At 41.7% G+C, this 21,075-nt stretch overlaps 1 protein-coding gene across 1 annotated transcript in view; it reads left to right on the top strand.

Annotated features, from left to right (window-relative positions):
* The window catches only part of PRKRA (protein activator of interferon induced protein kinase EIF2AK2), a 217,108-nt gene that overhangs the window by 33,161 nt on the left and 162,872 nt on the right, over positions 1 to 21,075 (top strand). The window contains exons 2-4 of the mRNA XM_086956202.1: positions 15,346 to 15,515; positions 17,083 to 17,164; positions 19,765 to 19,843. Coding sequence (XP_086812328.1) covers positions 15,346 to 15,515; positions 17,083 to 17,164; positions 19,765 to 19,843 — 331 coding nt within the window. The remainder of the gene's footprint in view (positions 1 to 15,345; positions 15,516 to 17,082; positions 17,165 to 19,764; positions 19,844 to 21,075) is intronic.

Raw genomic sequence — 21,075 nt, 5'->3', positions numbered from 1 at the left:
TTATTTTCGGCAAAGCAAAGCACACCTTCCCTGCCTCAAGTGACCTGAATTAATTTGGGGCTGATTAATGTGTCACAGAATATTTTTTTAGCTGGCACCTGCTTCCTTAGTGCGCCCTGATTAGTGATCTTTTGCATTTGCTAAGTGCTTTCATTGTTGCAAAATTAGTTACAACACCTGCCCTGCCCCAACTGACAATAATGAATTAGGGGCTGATTAATGGATTTTAACTTCCAGCCTGGCTCCTGCTTGTCTCCCTTAGCTGTAATTCATGACCTTTGTGGCATATGTGTAACTATTCTGAGGTTCAGAGCAGGGTCACATAATAGTTTCAACTGGCAACTGAACTCTGGAGGGGCCCCTCAGGAAGCACTACAGGAAATGGCTACTAATGATGTGCCTGAACTTTTGAACCTGGTAAGTAGTTACTTTCAGTTTTGCTTAGAACGTATTTCTGCAATTTCGCACTTATTCGCGGGGCGCGAACTCACGCGAACAGTGCGAGCAGTGCGAGCAAAATCCGCTGCTCGCGGATTTGCGGATTTTGCAGGAAATTCGCAAATCTCGCGGATTGTGGATTTCCCGAAAATCCGCAAAATCCGCGAGCGGAACGGATTTTCCGCCCATGCCTACTTGCAGGTACCTCCTGGTTTACCACCGCTTTGGAAACTGCAGTTGAGGGTGGGCACACAGAGTTGGGAGGGAGGCCAACCAGGGAATCCCAGACAGGGGAGGGGTTGTTCCAGAGGCAAGGGGGTTTAAGAGAAGGTGGGGGAGGGGTTTTGGGGCCACAAGAGAGTGGGGGTTGGCAGATGGGGGGGGGTCGTGGATCACTGGGGGGACGGAAAGGCAAAATAAAAATAAATGTAGCAGTAGTAAAGAAGTCCAAGAAACGGATTAACATTGCATACAGTTCTTATTCTATTTTATAGATGGCACTTATTGCTTTAAAGGTAGTATTGTGGAATGTTAATGGGTTTAACAATAGAGTGATCCATTCGATCTATGTTGGTTTGCTAGCCAATGTAATCTTTTTACAAGAGACACCTTATAAAGAAGGGTCTCCAATGGAGAAAACAGGCTTTATTCAATACGAGTTTTATGCTGTTCTCATGCAGCCATTAGGGGTTTGCTATACTGGTAGTTAAGAAGTTACAGTGTGAAATTACGATTGTGCAGAGAGATCATGGTGCCAGGTGGCTCTGGGTTCAGATGCGAATTGCAGAACAGTTAATTAACATGGTAAGCTATTATGGAACCATTTAGGGCTCTTGCCCCCCCACAATTTAGCAGTCTCTCTATGATTTAGCAAAATCACAATCTGGATAATTTCTTATAGGTGGAGACTTTAACCTTTTGTTAGGTCCTACTGTCGACTCCTCCCGGGCCCATAAAACTCAGACAAAGCCTAAGTAATAAATTTGCTTCAGGATTTAATACGTGATTTTGCTGTGGTCGATTGCTGATGAGACGAATATCTATATGAGAGGAAGTATACATGCCACTCTGGGCGGTTTCACTCCTCCTCTCGGATAGATCTGTTTCCATCTCCCATACACTTTTAAATATTGAATCCTAAATAAGCGAGAATCCTTTTTCGGATCATTCAGTGATTTCGGTCAAGTTTACGATTAAGACTCGAACGAAAACTGGGAGTAGGTGGGTATTTGATAAATCCCTACTAACTGATAAGCAATGGATTAGCTATATGCGAATTCCGCTAGAAGAGTCCTTAAAGCACAATATTAACACAGCAGTTGGATTTTTCTGTGTAGGGTGCTCTTGAGGCTTTTTTTTTAGAGTGGAAGTAATTGCCTATAGGGCTTATAAAAGGAAGAAGGAGAACAATGAAATGGTACAACTAGAAAAAGAACTAAGCAGTGCATCGGCAAACTATCTAGCTTTACCTACTCAAGGAAACAAGAACAAGCTCTCTAGTGCGAAATGTAACTTGCAGGACTTCTTCACATCAAAGGAAATACTGAATTACAACATTCCTCTACAAAAGAGATCTGAAGAGAGTGACCACATAGGGACATATTTAGCCTGGTCCGCCAAGCGTAGGATTAATACCAATTGTGTTAAAACAATAACTGACTTAGTCACTGCTAGAAAGACATCACATCGTCAAGAAATTGCTGAGATTTTCCTTAATCATTACAAAGCGTTGTATTCCGTGTCGCACAATACCACTTTTGAGAAGTTGCAAGCCGGCTAGGAGGAATGAATATTCCCACCTTAGCTGAAGAACAAAGTGATCTTTTAATTTTGGCTATCTCACTTGCAGAAGTCGTTCAGGCGATGAATTCATCCCCATCGGCTAAAGCAAGTGGGCCAGATGGAATACCCATCGAAGTTTATAAAATATTTTCCCCCCAATTGAACACGTTTCTTAGTTGAGTTATTTAATGGGATTCTTCATGGAGGTATTGTTCCCTATACGTTCATCCAAGCTGCAGTGATCAGTTTTGTTAAAGTGAAGTCTGTAGAAGAGGTAAATTCCTACCGGCCTAAAAGCTTACTAAATAACGATTATAAGATTTTCTCAAATCCTTGCCAACCTGCTTTCACAAGTGTTTTTTTCTATTATCCATTGGGATCACAATGGCTTTCTTCAAGGCAGGCACCAGGCATCCAATACCCATTATCTGATCCAAGCTATCGACTTTTTTCACTAACATAATTAAAGCAACAGTAATTATGCTGGACGCGGAAAAGGCTTTCGACAATGTCCTTTTCGCAGTTGTGAAAAAATTTGCGATCCCACCTAAATTCTGCCAGATAGTGAAAAATCTATACTGTAACACCAAGGCTTCTATAATCATTAATGGGAAAGCGCCTGGTTCAATCTCAATCAGCCGGGTAACACCGCCAAGGCTGCCCCCTATCTCCCATGTTATTTTCTATATTTACTGAGCCATGCGCCATCAGGCAGGATTGCACCATTTTAGCCTGTCTCAGGCTCCGCTAAACTTAAATTATTTGCTGAAAACATGGCCAACAAGTCAATATTCTGCAATAGGAGGTTATAAAAATAAACCACTCTAAATCTGAGGAGCTACTTTTAAATTGTTCACTAGAAATATTACCCTTTGTCATGCAGGTACACTATTCAGCAACAAATTCCATAAGGTATTCGGGGATATTTGTGAACACCCGTGTGGAAGATTTATTTGCACCTAATTTCATACCCACGTTAAATAAAGCCCGTAATCATTTTAAATGATAGCAAAATCTTCACATAACAGTTATGGGGTGAGTGGTCTTATTAAAATGAGTACCCTACAATTATTTCTTTTCTTATTCTCCAACATAATGACGAAGGTTCCTCACTCCTTTTTTTGATGCTTATCGATTTGGAGATGCGACCATTTATATGGCCAGGGAAAAAAACGATCTTGAGACTACAAGCCTTGCACTTTTATGTGGAAGAAGGAGGCGCTGCCCGTCTTAATCTCCGTTTGTACTATCATGCATCACTTATTAATTGGTTGAATTATAATAATTCGGGGGAACATGCAGGCTGCAGATTCTTTTTTTAAATATGATTAAGGAAGCTGAGATCAGTCTTTCCCCATTTCTTCGAATCTACAGAAAAATCAAGATATAAGATTCCTCGAGTTATAACGGTCCACTTCCAAAGAATTTGGGAAGTGCATGGAATGCCCTGGCTCCACCCACAGCTCAACCTGTTAGAATGTTTACCTTTAGGGTTGCAATGTTACCACCAGATTTGTCATCAGTGGGCTAGCTTAGGGCTCCATAAAGTACAAGATTTCTATAGATGTGAGAATTTTCTATCATGGCAGGAAATAGTAGATCGAAATAGCACCACAAATATGTTTCTTGTCTCTAGCTATGCTCAGATTAAACAGTTCTGTTCAGGAATTACAAGCTTAGAAGACGATGGTGGGATGGCTCTGAGGAGAGTCCTTTTGGCTCTAGGATCAAAGGGCTGGGGACCTGGTAAAGAATACTTAAGTCTGTAGATAATAAGCAGATGGTTTTAGATAATCTAGAGCGAATTAAATCTTCCATGTGCTGCCATTTTAACATTTAACAGTGGCATGGCTATAATAAAATGAGCTGCAAGGCAGTCAGAGCAGCTAAGTTAAGAAGGATGGCGCTATTCAGTAGATGGATGCTATACTATATCCTGCCAGATTACACAAAATCTACCCTACAGTGGATACTAAGTGCTTTAGATGTAGACAGGCAACAGGGGATTGGCTCCACTTTGAGTTTACACTTTGAGTTTACATGCAGTCCTTTGATGAATTTTTGCCAAAATGTGTTTTTAGAATCTCCCAGATGCTTCAACCGCTCTCTTTGGTAGAACAGAAGTAGCGACTGAGCTTTTGTTATTGCCACTTTGGTAACTAGATCGTTTATTCTAGACAATTGGAAATCAGAGATGATTCGGACAGTCTCTCAATGGCTTATCAAAATGCAAAGAGGTTTTTATAGGGAAACTACGCAAAAAGAGTTGGCACAGTAGCTAAAGTAAACAAAATATGGAACAATTGGAACCGAAATGTGTGAGATTATTAGAGCGCAGACTGTTTAATGATAACTCTTGAATTGTGTAGGGTAAGACGAACCACTTTCCTACCAAAAAAAGAATCCCACATGCCCTTTATATATATATAATATTTTTGTATATCTAACTGAATGAAATGAATGTGGAATTTTGTATTTGGCAAGGAATTTGTACTAGAGAACATGTTTTGCATTATGCCTTATTCTGTTTTTACTCTGCTACATTATAAATAAAAATATATATATATGCCACCATCGATAGGAAAACTGTAAATAATGGGTTTTGATTTGTATTTAGTTTTTTGTTTTATTTGTAAACGCACCATTCGTCTATTGGTATCTTGGTTCCAGGGACCACTTAGAAATAAATAAATTATCAGGTTCTGCAGAAAAGATAGGTTTATGAATTATATGAATGCATTTTCTTCTTCTATTTTAGCTGAAAAAGCTTGTTGGTACTAACCAGTTGATCAAGTTTTCCTGCATAAGCTGGCTTTTTCTTAAAAACTCATATTTTAGGATTTCTACCAGTAGGTCCGAGTGAGGTTGACCAGCTATAGGCATGGTACAGAGTTCTAAGAAGCAAACCTATAATATAACGATTATGACTCTGGTTTAGAAGATGAACCAAGCCAAAGCTGTGTCCAAATATATATTGTTTCATGCATCTCTTGTTGTTTGAAGGACTTGCACTTATTAGTGCAAAATTTGTTATAGTGCCAAACTGAATGCTCCAGTGTATGTGGCATGTTTCCACTGCTTGAACGTGGCCAATGCTGCAAATCCTGTGTCTGTGCAAGCGTTTCGGCTAAATCTAATATTTTTTGGCTTTTCGTTTCACTGTAGCTGCACACAGGCTCTCTACTGCAACCTACTTGTGCCTGTGCATTGCTTTCACCGTGCAAGCAGTAAACATATATGATCTGCCCAGAATCCACAAGGGAAAAGCTTTGCAATGCCCATTGTAGTTTCATAACAATCAAGAAGTCAGCTTTGAGATACTTTCCAATTCCTTATGGTTCGTGCCTTTCTTGCCATAATCACAAATCATGTTTAAGTCCAGTTGCAAGTTAAGGGGCTATGGGTTTTAAGAAATTCTTTATATGGTTTGAAGACATCAAAATTAAATTTCTACCCAACTTAGAAAAGTCTAACTCGAATGTTCCTAATTTTTTTAAAAGATTAAAAGAGAAATGTGTTTGTTTATAGAGTCACTGTCACAAGATCTTTATACTGATATATCACAGGGATCCATGCCCCTATATTTTTAGGGCCATACACATTTTTTTTAACAATATTGTACTGAGACATCAGCCTTAAACCTGCTTACGTTTATTGATGCTTTACCAGCACGCACTGATGACTCTGTAGGCCTGAATTCACATTACTCTCCTTGAGACAAACTTAACCATGCCCTCGACGAGTCCTGCAAACCTCAGCCCTGTCCATCTGTATTTCAGATAAGGTGGGAGTCCGGGGGGATTGGGGAGCATTGTTACGAGAAATATCTGTGACGGGTGGGCCACTAAAAACATCACAGGTGTTGAAGTTGGTAAGGAAATCTCAGGGGTACAATGGACTGAGAAGTTGCAAGGGAATATACCTGTACCTAAAACTTTGCTGCTCCTGACTAGCATATATTGGTAGTTTTCGGGCACTTTGACACGTTTTATATTTCCTCCCTTTTCCCCCCTCAAACACAAAGGAGATGTAAATGGCAACGGGAGCACAGACTGTGAACTCCCAACCTACTGAACTAACTAATGTGAGTGCAAGAAAACTACTGAGACACATGGCAATTCCCAGAAGAGGTTCCCATCTGTAATTTAGATGTTTAGGGCTCCATAGCTACTATTAGTTTTGAACCCCGAGCAAAGATTTATAGTTGTACCGCAGTGGTAGGTATTGGAACGGTAAGCCATAGAGCTGGATGAGCTAGGAAATTGGTAGGGTAAGGCGTCAGACTTGACTCTAGGAGCCAAGGGTCATCAAAAGATTAATCGCGTAAATGCTACTCTGTTAAGAAAAAAATATTCCTTCTAATTAGAAATGTTATTTCTTGAACACATGTTTCATTGCAGTACATTACCTCATTGTGTTGACTGTTAAAAGTAATAGTTTTTAAATATAAACTTTTTCACACCCACGGTGCCCTAACAACACTACCGTATGTATACCAGGAGATTTCAATTTGTTTTATGCACTGTATATGTGGCCAATCTTGGTGTATAGAGAGCAAATCATTTTCTATAAAACCCAATGTAGGTGAAGTTATTTACAGGACATGTCCTGAACGTAATTTCTTTCAGGTGGTCTTAGACTTGACTATCAAATAAAATGTGGCATAGTAAAGTTAATTCATTTATGTTGGATTACAAAGTTTGATAAAACCGGGAGTTAAACCCAAGAATTCTGTTTATACAATGTGCATTTCAGCCACTGGATGGGTTTTGACTTCTGCCTTCTGTTTATCGCCAAAGGGCTATGCTTTGTGTTTCTTTCAGGAGCTAAATGAGTACACACTGTTAAATAAATATTACATGATAAATTGAGCTGACATAAGAAGACTTTCTATACTAAGTTAAGGGAAGTCAGGTTATTCTGGGTTATTTTATTTTATCAGTGGCTTCCCCTTACTGAAAAAAGAAGTTCAACCCCACAGTGACAGCAATTGTAAGAAGTAGCCAAATAAAGGCTGCCATCACAAAGGTCTTCACAAAGGCAGAGATGAAGTACAGAACTCAGCTGCACACAGACGGTGGTTCACATGGTCTGATTAGGCATTTTTACACTTGATTACCTGCTGGAATTCCTTCGTGGTTGAAGGGCTTATCATGGAAGGACTGAGGAGTACAGCCCATTCACAGTCCTCTATGGCATCTTCCGATCAGCCGAGGTGAAGCTCCCCAAGACGTTATCAAAAAATGCACCGCTGGCCGGACACTTGTCTGCTGTACCGATGGAGGGGAGTGGGCATGGGCTTTCTGGATATGGTCTAAGCACAAAAGGCTTGGCTTGTTTTGGGTTTGAGAGCCAAGGAGGACCTCCAGCTGAAGCAAAGTAAGACATCTGTCTCAAACCTAGCTTGTAGCTCAGTGATGTTTGCTCATTTCAAACTCCTGAAGCACTAAGTCCTACATTAGCTTTTACACCATCCTCCAAAACAATCTACTGATTGGAATCCTGCACTACCATCTGCATATATAATTGCTCAAACCTACTCGGATACTGACGTCTACACCAGCACACACCTGTACTCTGTTCACCCACACAGGCCCCACCCAACACTCACACTTTATTGAAACACATGCGCTGGTATCTGCACTAGCAGTGTCAACAATTGTTCACTCGCACAACCGTCATTACTCACTGGCTCCTGCACGGTCACCTACACCACACTTACACTACACGATCATCAAGAGGCCCACTCTGACATAAATATGGACCCACACCAGCACTGACATGAATTACCTTACAAAGTTCCCTTCTCTAACATCCACATAGGCTTCCATTAACACAGACATCCTATTAAATCATGCTTTCTAGTGCTTTCAGTTTAAGAATGAAGAGCTGGCTGCAAGCACTAGCTGTGCAGTAAGGCTCATGAGTTCTGTCTAGTTGCAGTTTGCCTCCGAATGGGTTATTCTGCACATCTTTGTCCCTCTTTTAGAGTTCAAAACCTGTTAAAGATGTTCCCACCCTAATTTCTCTTGGATTTGCCTATCATACATCTTGCAGGAAAAAAACGACAGTGCAAAGTAACTTATCGCATTTCTTGGAATCCCAGTTCAGATTCAAAACATTCATTTGTGCCTGAGTTTGGATTTCTGGCCTTATGGTGACTAGGGCCTAGGTTTGTTATTGCACAATATTGATCTGGAGATCTAATCCTCCATTGAAGCAAAAAAAAGTGGGTTTCATGAAAATGGATAATAGACTGGTTACATAATCAATATTGTGGATAGACATCATGGCCCTGTGTTACCTTGAAAGGTGATTGATGAACCATTGTGGTTACGTCTTCTGTTCTCTGAAGGGCCTCTTTTAGATTAATGTATCTCACGTTTGGAAATTAACATCTCTGATTACTGTTCTGGGCCAGCTTGATGCTTAAAAGCAAACCTATCTACAAAGCTCTTACACAGCTTTGCTTTAAGGCCTTATCTCAGACTTTGATCTATCTATGGAGTAGCTTCATTCTTCTTCATAAGTTGTTTTCAGTAGAGCCAAGATTGGAGATTCTGTCTTGCAGATGCATCTTCACATCATATACTTCAGGTGCTCCTGATACAGTCCCTCTGGAAGCGCTGTCCTATATTAATCAGTTTCATGTCCTGTGACCGCGATGCCTGACCCTTAAATGGCGGTTTCCAACCTATGCTTACTTGATCAAAAACACTGACCATCTCCTTCACATCTTCCTACCTCTCATACTCCCCCATTGTGTCTCTCTGAGCCTGACATCAACTCCATGGGATGGCAATCATTCTTGTTCCATAACCACTTTCTCAAGGCCTCCCAGATTGACCACTCAACTACGCTGAATCAGTGACTGAACAACTATTACTCCCACGTAGTGGACACTTTCCATCCTCTCTTCAGCATCCCACCCCTCCTTTTTACTTCTCATCTAACCCTCTCCGAGGTTTCGAACCCCAGCATCTAATGGTTCAATTGATGCAAACCAGATTCCGCCTCCTGTCACTAACACGAGACCCATCCCCAGACTGCACGCAATTGTATCCCCAACCCATCCCCACAGCGATCTAGCCCTTCCAAATTGCTGAACTCGCTCTCTCAGACCGGGTTAGATTAGCGAGCCTTGCTTACAGCACAGCAGACGGAGCTGAATCGTGAAAGAGCTTCCCCCCTCTAAGCAGACATAATGTCTTCTACCATAACATCCACCCTCCGCTCCCCTGTTCTCAAAACCCACGACCCAAACTCCTTCGCCATGACTTTCCCCCCTAACCTCTCCCCTAAAGCCAGAAGAAACCTTAAACACACATTGATCAAACAACATCCAGAAACACTTTTTGCGGACATTTACCACTGCTCCTCCAGAGGCCAGCGTACAGACCGGAAACCTGGAACTCCATTCTCAGATCACATCTCCTCATTTCTAAAACCACCAACACCCCTCACAGCCGCAAACTGACGTTCTCATCCCCTAATCGCCCTTTGCGCAGCGGCAACACCTCGGTGACAATCTACCCTAACAGCACAGTCCTGATCCAAGCCAATAACGACAACCTAGAGGCATTCGACTCCCTCTTCCCCTTGCTACACAACGCCCACTCTCACCTCCCCCGACCAACTTACTACCTATCCTTGGACAGTTCAAATAGACATGGAACTCCGGAATCCAATCCCACGCCGGTTGCTGGTAACAACAGCCTCCTCGTATGACACTGCCGACTCTCTCTCCCCTACAGCCAATATCCAAGTCATCACAGGATTTAGAAGAGACCACCTACCTCCGAGAGACCCAAGACCCCCATCCTTCCTCACGAACATCCCCTGGTCCCCCTTAATGAAAAAAATTAATAAGGAGATGCCGTCCACCAAGTACATGCTCATAAATTGCAGATCAGCCACCAAACATGCAACAGAGCTGACAGAAACCATCCTTACTCAAGACATTGACATCATCGAATCATGGCTTAACGAGTTCTCCCCATTCATGGACTTACTTGTTCCCCCAGGCTTTGCGATCATCAATAAAGACAGAAAAGACCAGCGAGGTGGGGGTGTAGCTATCATACACAAGACCACCATATCTGTGACGGAAATCGATACCTTCAACTCCAACTCCTTCGAATGTCTAAACATCAAGACAAGAGATAACAAACCACTTCTCTGCCACCTCCTCTACCACCCGCCTGGCCACTCTGCCACATTCGGAGAACATTTATCCGACCTGATAACCCACTGCTCACTTTGTGACAACACCAACTTAATTCTAGGTGACCTCAACCTCAACTGGAATAACAAAAATAACCCACTGATCCAAACCCTGAATGAACTTCTTCACAACAACAACCTCACCCAACATTGCGAAGAGGAAACCACAACGGAGGAGCAACCCTTGATGCCACTATTGCCCATCCGGACTCAGTCACGATCGACCACATCCTGCCCGTTGACTGGTCCGATCACCACATCTTCCTATTCAACATCAACCAAGTGCTCCTAGGTCAGCCCCTCAAGCGGGACCCCCCTCAATGGGTGAGAAATCTAACTCTGATCCCTCTGGTAGACTTGGAAGTCAAGATAAACTCCCTCCTTCACATCCCCACAGAGGATCTCACCACAACAGAACTCACCTCCCAGTACAACTCCACTATGACTGACAAAAAAGGGTTAGAAATGCCCCATCCAGATCCTGGGTAAAAACACAGACATAAACTCTGAGAGAAGGCAACTAAGAGCCGCTGAAAGACTCTGGCGGAACAACCCGTCCATAATCCTCCGTGAACAACTCTAAAACAATACAGGGTATATACAAAAAACACATAAAAAATGAAGACTTTTTTCTTTTGCAATGCTTTGGACAATGCTAAAAACAGGCCCAAGGAGCTCTTCAAGCTCATTAGCCAACAAACTTCCAAACCCCCGGCCCCCTCAGTTCTGGCTTCCAAAGACTTGTGTGAGAATTTCGCTAACTTCTTCAATGACAAAATTTCCAAGATTGAGCTCTTCCTGATGTCACCCGCAGTCCCCCACACAAGAGTGCACCCCTAGGGATAGGAGCTGCCACTCACAAGCTCCCACCTACACACTGGAAAGTTTTCAACCCCATCTCCGAAGCAGAGATAGCCAAAATGATCTCCACCGCTAAACCCTCCTTTCATGCCTCCGATCCTATTCCGGCCCGTTAGCCAAAAAGCTCAATCTCTCCTTAGCCCCACTCTGGACCAAGATCATTAACAGCTCCCTCACTACTGGAGTCATACCGGACTGCTTCAAAGTCGGCCAAGTCACCCACTATTGAAAAAACCGGCTTAGAAACTAACGACTTAAACAACTTCCGGCCCCGTATCTAATCTTCCTCTCCTAGGCAAAATCCTGGAAAGGTAATTTCTCCTCCAATTGACCCAACACACAGACAGCACCAACCTCTTAGACACTCGCCAATTAGGCTTCAGAAAAGGTAGCAGCACAGAGACAGCGATCCTCAATGTCATTGATGACTTACACAAGTCACTAGATGCAGGCCAATGCTCCCTACTCATTCTCCTGGACATATTGGCTGCCTTTGACACGGTAGACTATAACCTGCTTATCAAGGTACTTCATGAGAGGGTAGGGGCAGAAAAGGTGATCCTAAAGTGGTGCTCCTCTTTTCTCCAGAACCGCAGCCAAAGAATAAAGATTAGAAACTTTTCATCAGACCTCCACCCCGTCAGCAGAGGCGTCCCACATGGATCAGTTTTATCACCTCAACTGTTCAACATCTATATGGAACGCCTCACCTCCATACTCAAAAAGTCGACCATCCCCTTTCACCTCTATGCGGACGACATCCAGATCTACCTTGAAACTTCATCCATTGATGATATTCACAGACTCAATGACACTCTAAGAGTCGTCCAACACTGGTTATCACAAAACCACCTGAAACTCAATAAAGACAAAACGGAAATCCTCCTCATCTCTAACAAAGAGGAGAACTCCCAAATCACAGAATGGCTAAACTCAATGAACACCCTAAATAACAATCTCACCCTGGCGGATTCCGCAAAATCGCTCAGAATCACCCTTGACCCCAAACTTGACATGACCAAACACATTAAGAAGAGCGCCTTCCTTAACCTGAAGCTTCTTAACAGAATTAAACCCTTCATCCCGCCTAACAACCTCAAACAAGCAACTCAATCCCTGGTGCTTTCAAGACTAGATTACGGGAATGCTTCCCTCACAGGTACAGCAAAATTCCACCTAGCCCCACTTAGATCTACGCTCAACGCAGCAGCCAGAATGGTCACTGGAGTGAAGAAGTTTATTCACATCATGCCCGCACTCGGAGAGCTAAGATGGCTCCCAATTGAAATGCGTGCCAATTTCAGAACTTCTTCCCTCACGCACAAAGCCCTTCATACCGGGAAACAAGCCTACCTGCCCGCCAAACTCAAGAAGGCTGGTCAGACAAGAAGCCTCAGAAGCTCCAATACTACTCCTCATCCCGCCGAAAATCCACAAACAAAAAACTGCTTCACAATCCTTCTCTGGATATGCCCCTAAAATCTGGAACTCCATCCCAGTTCATATCCGGACTACCCTCGCCTTTCTACAATTCAAAAGGCAACTCAAAGACCACTTCCTTAACCTGTCTTTCCCGAATGAATAGTCGCTGCTGAAAAGCCTAAGCCTGCACTTTGCAGGACATAACCACGTCTTCACCAAGACGTATACCTCTTCCCCTCCTTGCATGTGCTCACTATTGTGACTCTTTGTTTTCCATTCCTGTAATGTTATTCAACATACAAATCTTCCAATTACTCCTTGATTCAATCGGGTCTGGCTAGCGCTATACAAAACTCTAAATAAATAAATAAATGTGCCATACCACCCAACACGAGGTCTGAAATATCCTGTTGTCTGTGGTGCACCGAGATGTTTTCAAATGGGAGCAAATGATAAAGGTTAATTTAGTAAGAACAAATAATATAGGCAAGCACCAGGCAGTCTTTATGACTCAGTGGCTGTATAATTGCTGCATAACCACCACATTTCATTCAGAGCCTGTGCTACATCTTTGGGTGATGTTATTAAATAACCATAACCCCTGAGTAATCTACCTTCAGGAATCCAGCCTTTGGAGAGTGGCTACTGCATTGGACCACTTTAGTGAGGTAGAAATGTAAGATTTGGCATAAGGGCTGCAATCCAATTTGAGAAGGAAAATAGGACTGCAATTTGTTGGCAATTGTGATGTCTTGGCTGTGGTCGAACCTCTTCAACTGTTTGATCAAGCTGCCAGTCATTATCCTTTCTGTTGTAAAGAAAAGCAGATTGTGAAGCCTGGCTATATTGATTGCCATGCCAATGGCCTCCACATAGTCCAAGGATTCCTTCGGTGTAATGTTGAAATCTAGATTTGCCTGTCATCAAAATATTGAAGAGAATAGAAAACCTTTCTATGCAAACCAACATTAGCTCATTCTTGGGAGAATTGATGCATGTCAAACTTACACTAAACCTGATATCTAGCTTCAGAGGTTTAATCGTCCCATGTCATGGACTTCCTTTTGTGATGCCCGACATGTTAGTCCAACAAAACACACAGAACAGAACATCCCACAAATCCCAATACAGCTCTGATATGTTTTAAAAGGCTGCCATGAGGATCCAGTATCCCTTAAAGTGAACACAGCTGCCTACATAACACATTAGGTGTACCTGTGTGCAAGGAAGCAACATACAACAGCTTGCCAGGTAGTTGGGTGTCAGCATGCTGGCATATAGAGCTTACCACTGAATAACACACACAAACTCTGAACAAAACACATTAGACAAAACACCTTTCACACGGGTGCACACATACTAAGGTGGATATAATTTTACCCACAACTTCATGCACCCATACCATCCCTACAATCCATAGCACTATTGTATAATAGCACAGTACATGTCTAAAAGAATTCACAAGACCTACCAAACACATTCCAGTTACACCAACAGGTGGATACCTCTTCAAATAATTTTCATAAAACCAAACTTGCCAGGCCATGCTAAAGCCACATTGTGGCGTATCTAATTATCAACAGCAAATACCCACCTACTGCTTACTACTTACATCACTTCACAAAAACACTGTGGTCTTCGATGGAATCCTAAAATTCTGGGTGAAAAGATACCGAAATGGCACCTCAAGGCTATACTAATGGCTGAATTGCATCAATAAATGTGCCTAACAAAATCATTATGCCATACACAGTTCTTCAGTGATGCAACCTTTGTTCAGTCTTTTTAAGTCTTACTGTAATTTGCAGTCATGTACACATCTTTATTAAGGCAACACACTGACTTTGCCTTCTGCAGGGATGTCATACACATTTTTAAGGTTATTTTTGACTAGACCACTCATATTACATGAATTCCGTTCTCTGTAACTCACCGATGTTATTTTTTTATAGATTTGTAAATTGCGTTCGTGGACAGTGTGTGCGATTAGAGTATATACGGTAAATCTGCATTAGTCTCTACTCTTTCGGTGATCCCAGATTACAATTAAAGCTGATTCAGTTCCTCTACCAGGTCGGCAATATTTATTTTGCTTGAAGAGAAGGCTGCTTTTGTCGATTTTAATCATAGATTTGTAGGAATATTGCTTTTTTATCACATTATCCAAATTGGTCATCGTGGTGCTTAACCTGTTTAACTAAACGTCTTCAGTACCACATATGTTCCAGAAGCCCAAAACTGACAAGAAACCATTGTATTGGACAGGTACGTTTTTGTACTGTTTCCCTTAGGTGATATTCAATCAAGCATCTATACCAGCATTATTTGCTTTTTCGAAACAGAAGGTTTCTGAAATAACAAGAACCAAATGTTAAGCAACATGCAGTTGAAGATACTTTGGGTATCTTGACTCGTTTTAGTTAGAGACAGACTGAGAGTTTTCTGATCCATTTCATTGTAATGTTGGGAACTTTAAATTGAATAATTAGGGAAAAACATGGCTGCTATTTTGTTACTATGCTGCCATTTATTTTAAGTTTGCGCGCAATATTGTCAAAATAGATTGTGATGAAATTATATGCACAACTGGTGAAGTAATTCTTTTTCTTTACTCTCCAGCTTGGGGGAAATGATTGCAGCCCATCCAGGAAAAACACCAATTCAGTTGCTGCAGGAATATGGTATCAAGACTGGTAAACCTCCTGTGTATGACTTGGAAAAGGCTGAGGGACAAGCACATCTTCCAAGCTTTACATATAAAGTGACTGTGGATGAAATAGTATGCACAGGTCTGTAATTCCATTCATAAACTGCAATTTACTCATTTTATTCTTTCTTTTATTTATTTTTATCAACGGTCCTGTGTACACATTTAGATTTCTCACTTCTGTGGGGTAAGAAATGCAGTGCCTTTGTCATTATGATGTTGATAATATGTGATACCTGATTGCAGCACACATGAGCTATTACCGGCTTTCTTTTTAGTTTGTATAGGCAGTTAGGGCATCATTACGATGGCGGTGAACCCGCCACCGGCAGGCTGTCGGTAGTGGGTTCACCGCCATCGTAAGGCCAATCCCCACCCGCCAGATAAGGATGGCAGGGGGTGTGTTGGTGGGCGGGAAGCCTGTGCGCCATGGTTCCGACAGAGGCAATCTTTAAGATTGCCTGTCGGACCCGCCCGCATCCCTAGAATGGTGGCAGTGCCTAGCAGGCACTGCCCGCCACATCAAGATGTTGCATTCCGCCAGCCTTTCCATGGCGGTTCCCCAGGCCACATTGTAATTCCACTTGCGGGAACGCCGCCTAAAAGGTGGACAGACTGAAGTCGGTCCACAATTGTAATAACCCCCTTGAAGTCGATCCACAATTGTAATGACCCCCTTAGTTTGGAGTCTTTCGATGATTTATAAGCTAGGAGGGCAACAGTGGAATTGAAAGATGTAGATAAATCCATATAACTACTCCATTTCAAGCACATGTCTTGCTGATACCTTTGTGGTGTTACCCAGAGCCATAAGACAAGGCCTCGGACACGCAAGTATAGATGCGGCCGAGGACAAGGATTTACGATTTAATCTGTGTATTGTTCTCATTAGGAAAATCATTAATTCCACTCATAGTATTTTCGAAATTACCTAGAGGTTTTGCCAGATTATAAACCATGCCATTCATAATTTTAGTTTTTTACAGGAAAAGTTTGCTTTCAGCTCAGTATGTAGAGTGTATTTGAGTTTGTATCCCATCTCCTCTCGATGTACTTACCTTGAAATCTATGTTGATAATACATCTACCAGCTTGTAGTAAAGAAATGTAATGTAGGAAATACGTTTTTATTAACCTTATTGATTTGCTGAGAAAAATCGTCATAATGTCACCATGAGAGAGAACCATTTTTTAGCCCTTGCTTTGCATTCCCTTTGACCTTTCCTTCCAGAAACCACAGTTCTCCCTTGGGCTGTTGTGGCACCACTCTTTGTCTCCCTCATCCCACCCTTTGTCTCATTTGGGCCAGCCTCTATCATGTTTAGCCAACTCGTTGTCACGTTTTGACTATCCTCACCCACGCACGGTGCACCCTGTGGCATGCTCAGCCCATGCTATGTGCAACTGAAGTCTAAAGGCTGCTTGACATTCTGTAACCTCCCTGGTTTACTCCAATCTTGTTTCCCTTAACAAACTGGAAATGTGAGGAGACCGCTGGGCTACTTACAGAAGCAAAGCAGGGAGCACAGCCTTTAAACATTGAAACTTGGGATCCAGAACTGTTGCTAATTTTGAGCCTCTGATGCTAAATACTATTTTTTACTTGTGCATGAGTATAGCAATATGGTATTTGTTTTTGTATCACTACAGGACAAGGTCCTAGTAAGAAGATTGCAAGACATAAAGCAGCAGAAGCTGTTTTGAAAATCTTAAAAGGGGATTGCAACATTAGGTAAACTTATTGTTTCTTTTATATTCAAGAACTCCTATTTTTTTTAATGATATGAGCCGATTTAACATTTTTACAGATCACATTTGTGACGCAATGCAGACACGCATTCTGCTCTTGCGACATGCAGCATTTCTCCCACAAATAGCTAGTAGTGCTGCATCACATGCAATATTTTCAAGACCAAACTTAGCAACTGTGTCTTTATTCCATTAGTTCCATCTCTAAACTACAGAAGGTGAAGCTCAGTACACCTCCTTTATTTGTTTTCTGTACTTCTGACAATTCTTTCTTGCCTGCCTTCTTTTTTCTTTCTTGCCGTCCTTCTTTCTTTCCTGCCTTTTTTCTTGCCTTCCTTCTTTCTATCTATCTTTCTTTCTTTGTTTCTTTCCTTCCTCCTTTCTTGCCTTCCTTCTTTTTCAAAGGCAAGAGGCTTGCAGCCCTTCCCAGACTTTACTAAGTCTGTTAGCCGAGACCTTTTGATTTTAATAAAATTATGTGTATAATATAGTTACTTATTTGAGTTTTAGCAAGACTTCATCCATTATTCTGTGGTTGGTGCCATTCATAGTTTTCTTCCATCCACTCCAACATGCGTTACGGGGCAATATATCAGCCCATTTCAGCCATTGGCTGACTTCACTGCGGGTTACGGCATGCCAACATTTCACAAGGGTCACCCAGATGGTAATGTGTGCTTTCTTTTTTTTTTTTTTAGACCCCCCTCTCGAAAAAAAGGTTTTGCCTTTAGCAAATTATGAATTTTTTAGGTTTTTGAGGGCCCAGGAAATTCCCTAAAAATAAAGCTTTGAAAAAACCACCATGACAATGACTAATGAATTATGAATAAAGTATGAATATTGCAATCAATAGGAGAAGATTGGTATTAAAGGACATTTTGGTTTTCTATTACTGATCTTGCTTCGCATTCAGCTCTAAAGTGGACATAGTTAATTGTTTTTGTCTTTATATATAGTGGAGTAGCGTAGAGTGAAGTAAAATGTCACAGTGGCTTGGCAGAGAGTGGAGTTTGGTAGATTGAAGTGAAATGGAGTAGAGCGTCAGAGTGGAGAGTTGTAGAGTGGATTAGAGTGGCCCGGAGTGAAGTGGCATACACTGTCATACAGTGGAATTGAGTGGGGTGGAGTGGCGGAGAATAGAGGGGCGAAGAGTATCATAGTGTGGAGTTGCATAGAGTAGAGTATGCACAGTGTGGTAGCACAGTGCTATTAAAGGCAACACATTTTCAATTCAAATAAACATCACATGTGTACAGACATACAATTTTGCCGATAAAACTATAAAGCGCACAAACGATAATGTGTGGAAATTTTATCACCAAGTTTATTTATTTGTTTTGATTGTATTAAATATTTGTATATTTACACTTTAGAATTAAAAAATAAATGTGCTTTCCTAATTCTGATGTATTCTGAAAATTTCCACAGTTCAGACCCTTAGATTTTGTTGTTTGCTAGAAAAAACATCCTCCTATTGCCTTCCACCTCACATGGGTGCCCAGCAGGATTGTCACATACATCCCCTCACTTTGAAGTCACAGAAAAAAAAGTAAACGCCAAGCTCATCTGGAAGAAATAGCCTGATTTTTTTACCTGTGTCTTTGAATGCAAGGTCAATGTGACACAATGGGAACAAAATTTAAAGGCCTATTTATAGAAAGTGAACACTCATAGAAAAATATAAGTAGTGATGGTGAAAAGGCTATGCTGTACGGGAGGGGCAAAGACATGTTGGCCAGCCTTAAACAAATAAATCCAGCAAATAGAAAGCAAACGAATGTGAGTTACAAACTACAAAGCCTATGGTAAGCAATGGACAGAATGCATTCCCAGGGAAGCTTTCAGAATGTCCCCAATATCTATATTTTGCAATCAGGTAGCTATGCTGTCTGTTGGGCTTTGACCTAAAATTAAGCAAAACCAGTTCTCGGCCAGTATCACAGGTATATATGGATCCACTCTTTACTACTGACCTCACTCAAGGTTCTTTCACAAATGATCCATTTCAGCGACTGACCAATGGCAGAGACATCAGCCGCTTCAGCAAGTGTTTGTGATGCCAAAGTGTTTTCGATAGCACCTTCTCAGTCTCTCACCTGAAGTTATCAAGGAGTGCCATTGTGCCGGGTTTCTAAAACCTTCTGCCACCAGTCTGAAGTAGACCTGTGATTGCACCCAGTGGGTAAGCAGAACAGTGAGACTACATATACTTGGATGGCCCAATGTGACGATATATCTCAGGCTCTGCCGAAAAACTGCCTAGATTGCAGGGTCGGGCACTACACAGTTTAGCACTTAAGTAACCGCACTTTGTACCCTCATCGTGCTCTTCATGGTATCAGATTTTTATAATGCATTTTTGGGGGGTAAACTTTGTAATATTGCAGTGGAATGATCATCCGGTAATAATGCACTCTATTACTACGAATACAGAGATGAGTAATTTGAGCTATGCTTATTTTGTATAATAATGCTCTATTTTAAACTTTAAAATAAATAAATCCAAATTTAACTTTTAAATTAAACCTGTCCTGTTTTATATTAAAACATTGTTTTTTTTCTTTTGAAAACATTATTACACAGCTTGTCAGTGCCCGACCCAGCAATTCTTGATCTCCCCAAGCAGTCACCAAATCAACCTAATCCTATTGGTACATTACAGGTAAGGTTCATTTACATCATGTGTTTAGCGGTGTACGTTCAACTTCAAATTCGGGATCAGCATCTGACTGATGTAACAAGCTCTAGTGTTCAAGGGCAAGCAATGAAAAAACGTCTTATATTGTCCATTCTTCATATGTGGATGAACATTTGCATTCCTGCTGCTGTTTTTTTAGCAAGCTCCCTAAACATGTTTTTGGGTGTTTTTCGTTTCAGTGAAATTATTCCATTGTTCACTTATTTTCACTTAAAACATGTTCTTTGCTTTGTTTTATCACAGAGCGCGTCAGTTTCAAATGCTGTATACCCTTTCCAACTCCAATATGTGTCTAAACTCAAAAAGCATTGTCTAGGAGGACTCTTAGGAAAATGAGCTGCACTTCTGATGGCAGCATGTTCGCTTAGATGGGGTTCCGTAACTTAGTCTTCAAACCAAATGTAAGATTTTCTTGATCCCCATTGGCTTGTCCTGCTACTATAACCTACAGTCACAATAGGTCCCTCGAAAGCTGTCACACAAGACAATTCGATTCTCATGGGGTAAAAGTTGAATATGCCACTCGAGTGTTGCGAGGTGTTCCAGTATAACACCATTATTGAAAGCGCAATAGACTAACTCCAGCGCTTCTAGCACTTTTGAACCCGTTCTACATGCTAACCAAGTAGCCCCTAGTACTGCATACTTGCCAAGAGAGTCATGCACATCTGTGGGGATATTGGAGTGTGGTGGCAGCTTATTGAGCCATTGAGAATCCTGATGAAATGCAGATGATTCTTTTCCTGCACCATGAAGCTTAAACATGGCACCAGAGCTCCTCTGTTGGGACCTTCAGAGTTCTCTTTCAGAAGGGGGGCCTGTTTGTCCTTGGCCCATGGATATCTCAATTATCATCTTAATTTAAAAGTGGGTGCCATGAAGGCGCTGTGCCCCATACCCTCTGTATGTAGTCAGTTAGACAAGTGCACAGAATCAGGATCCCAGGTTCTATTTCTGTAAGTTTCTTGGCAACCAGAAAGCAGACGTGGTTGACGAAAGTATATGTGAGAAGTTGGCCTTGCATATGATGTCCACTATTCTAGTGGGCACCTTGCACCAGTCCAAACGACCCTTATTGATGGTAGGTTTAACACAACCTTTATAGAAAGCTATCCTAGTGGTAGCTGTGGAGAGCAGCCTTCAGGCTAAGTCTTGAAGGAATGTAAAGCAGCTTGTTTTACCAGTCTATAATCTCT

This window comes from Lissotriton vulgaris, chromosome 2_1 (assembly GCF_964263255.1).
Source record: "Lissotriton vulgaris chromosome 2_1, aLisVul1.2, whole genome shotgun sequence".
Classification (NCBI taxonomy): domain Eukaryota; kingdom Metazoa; phylum Chordata; class Amphibia; order Caudata; family Salamandridae; genus Lissotriton; species Lissotriton vulgaris.
Note: the sequence above shows the minus strand (reverse complement) of the source record. Positions and strands in the feature narration are given on the sequence as shown.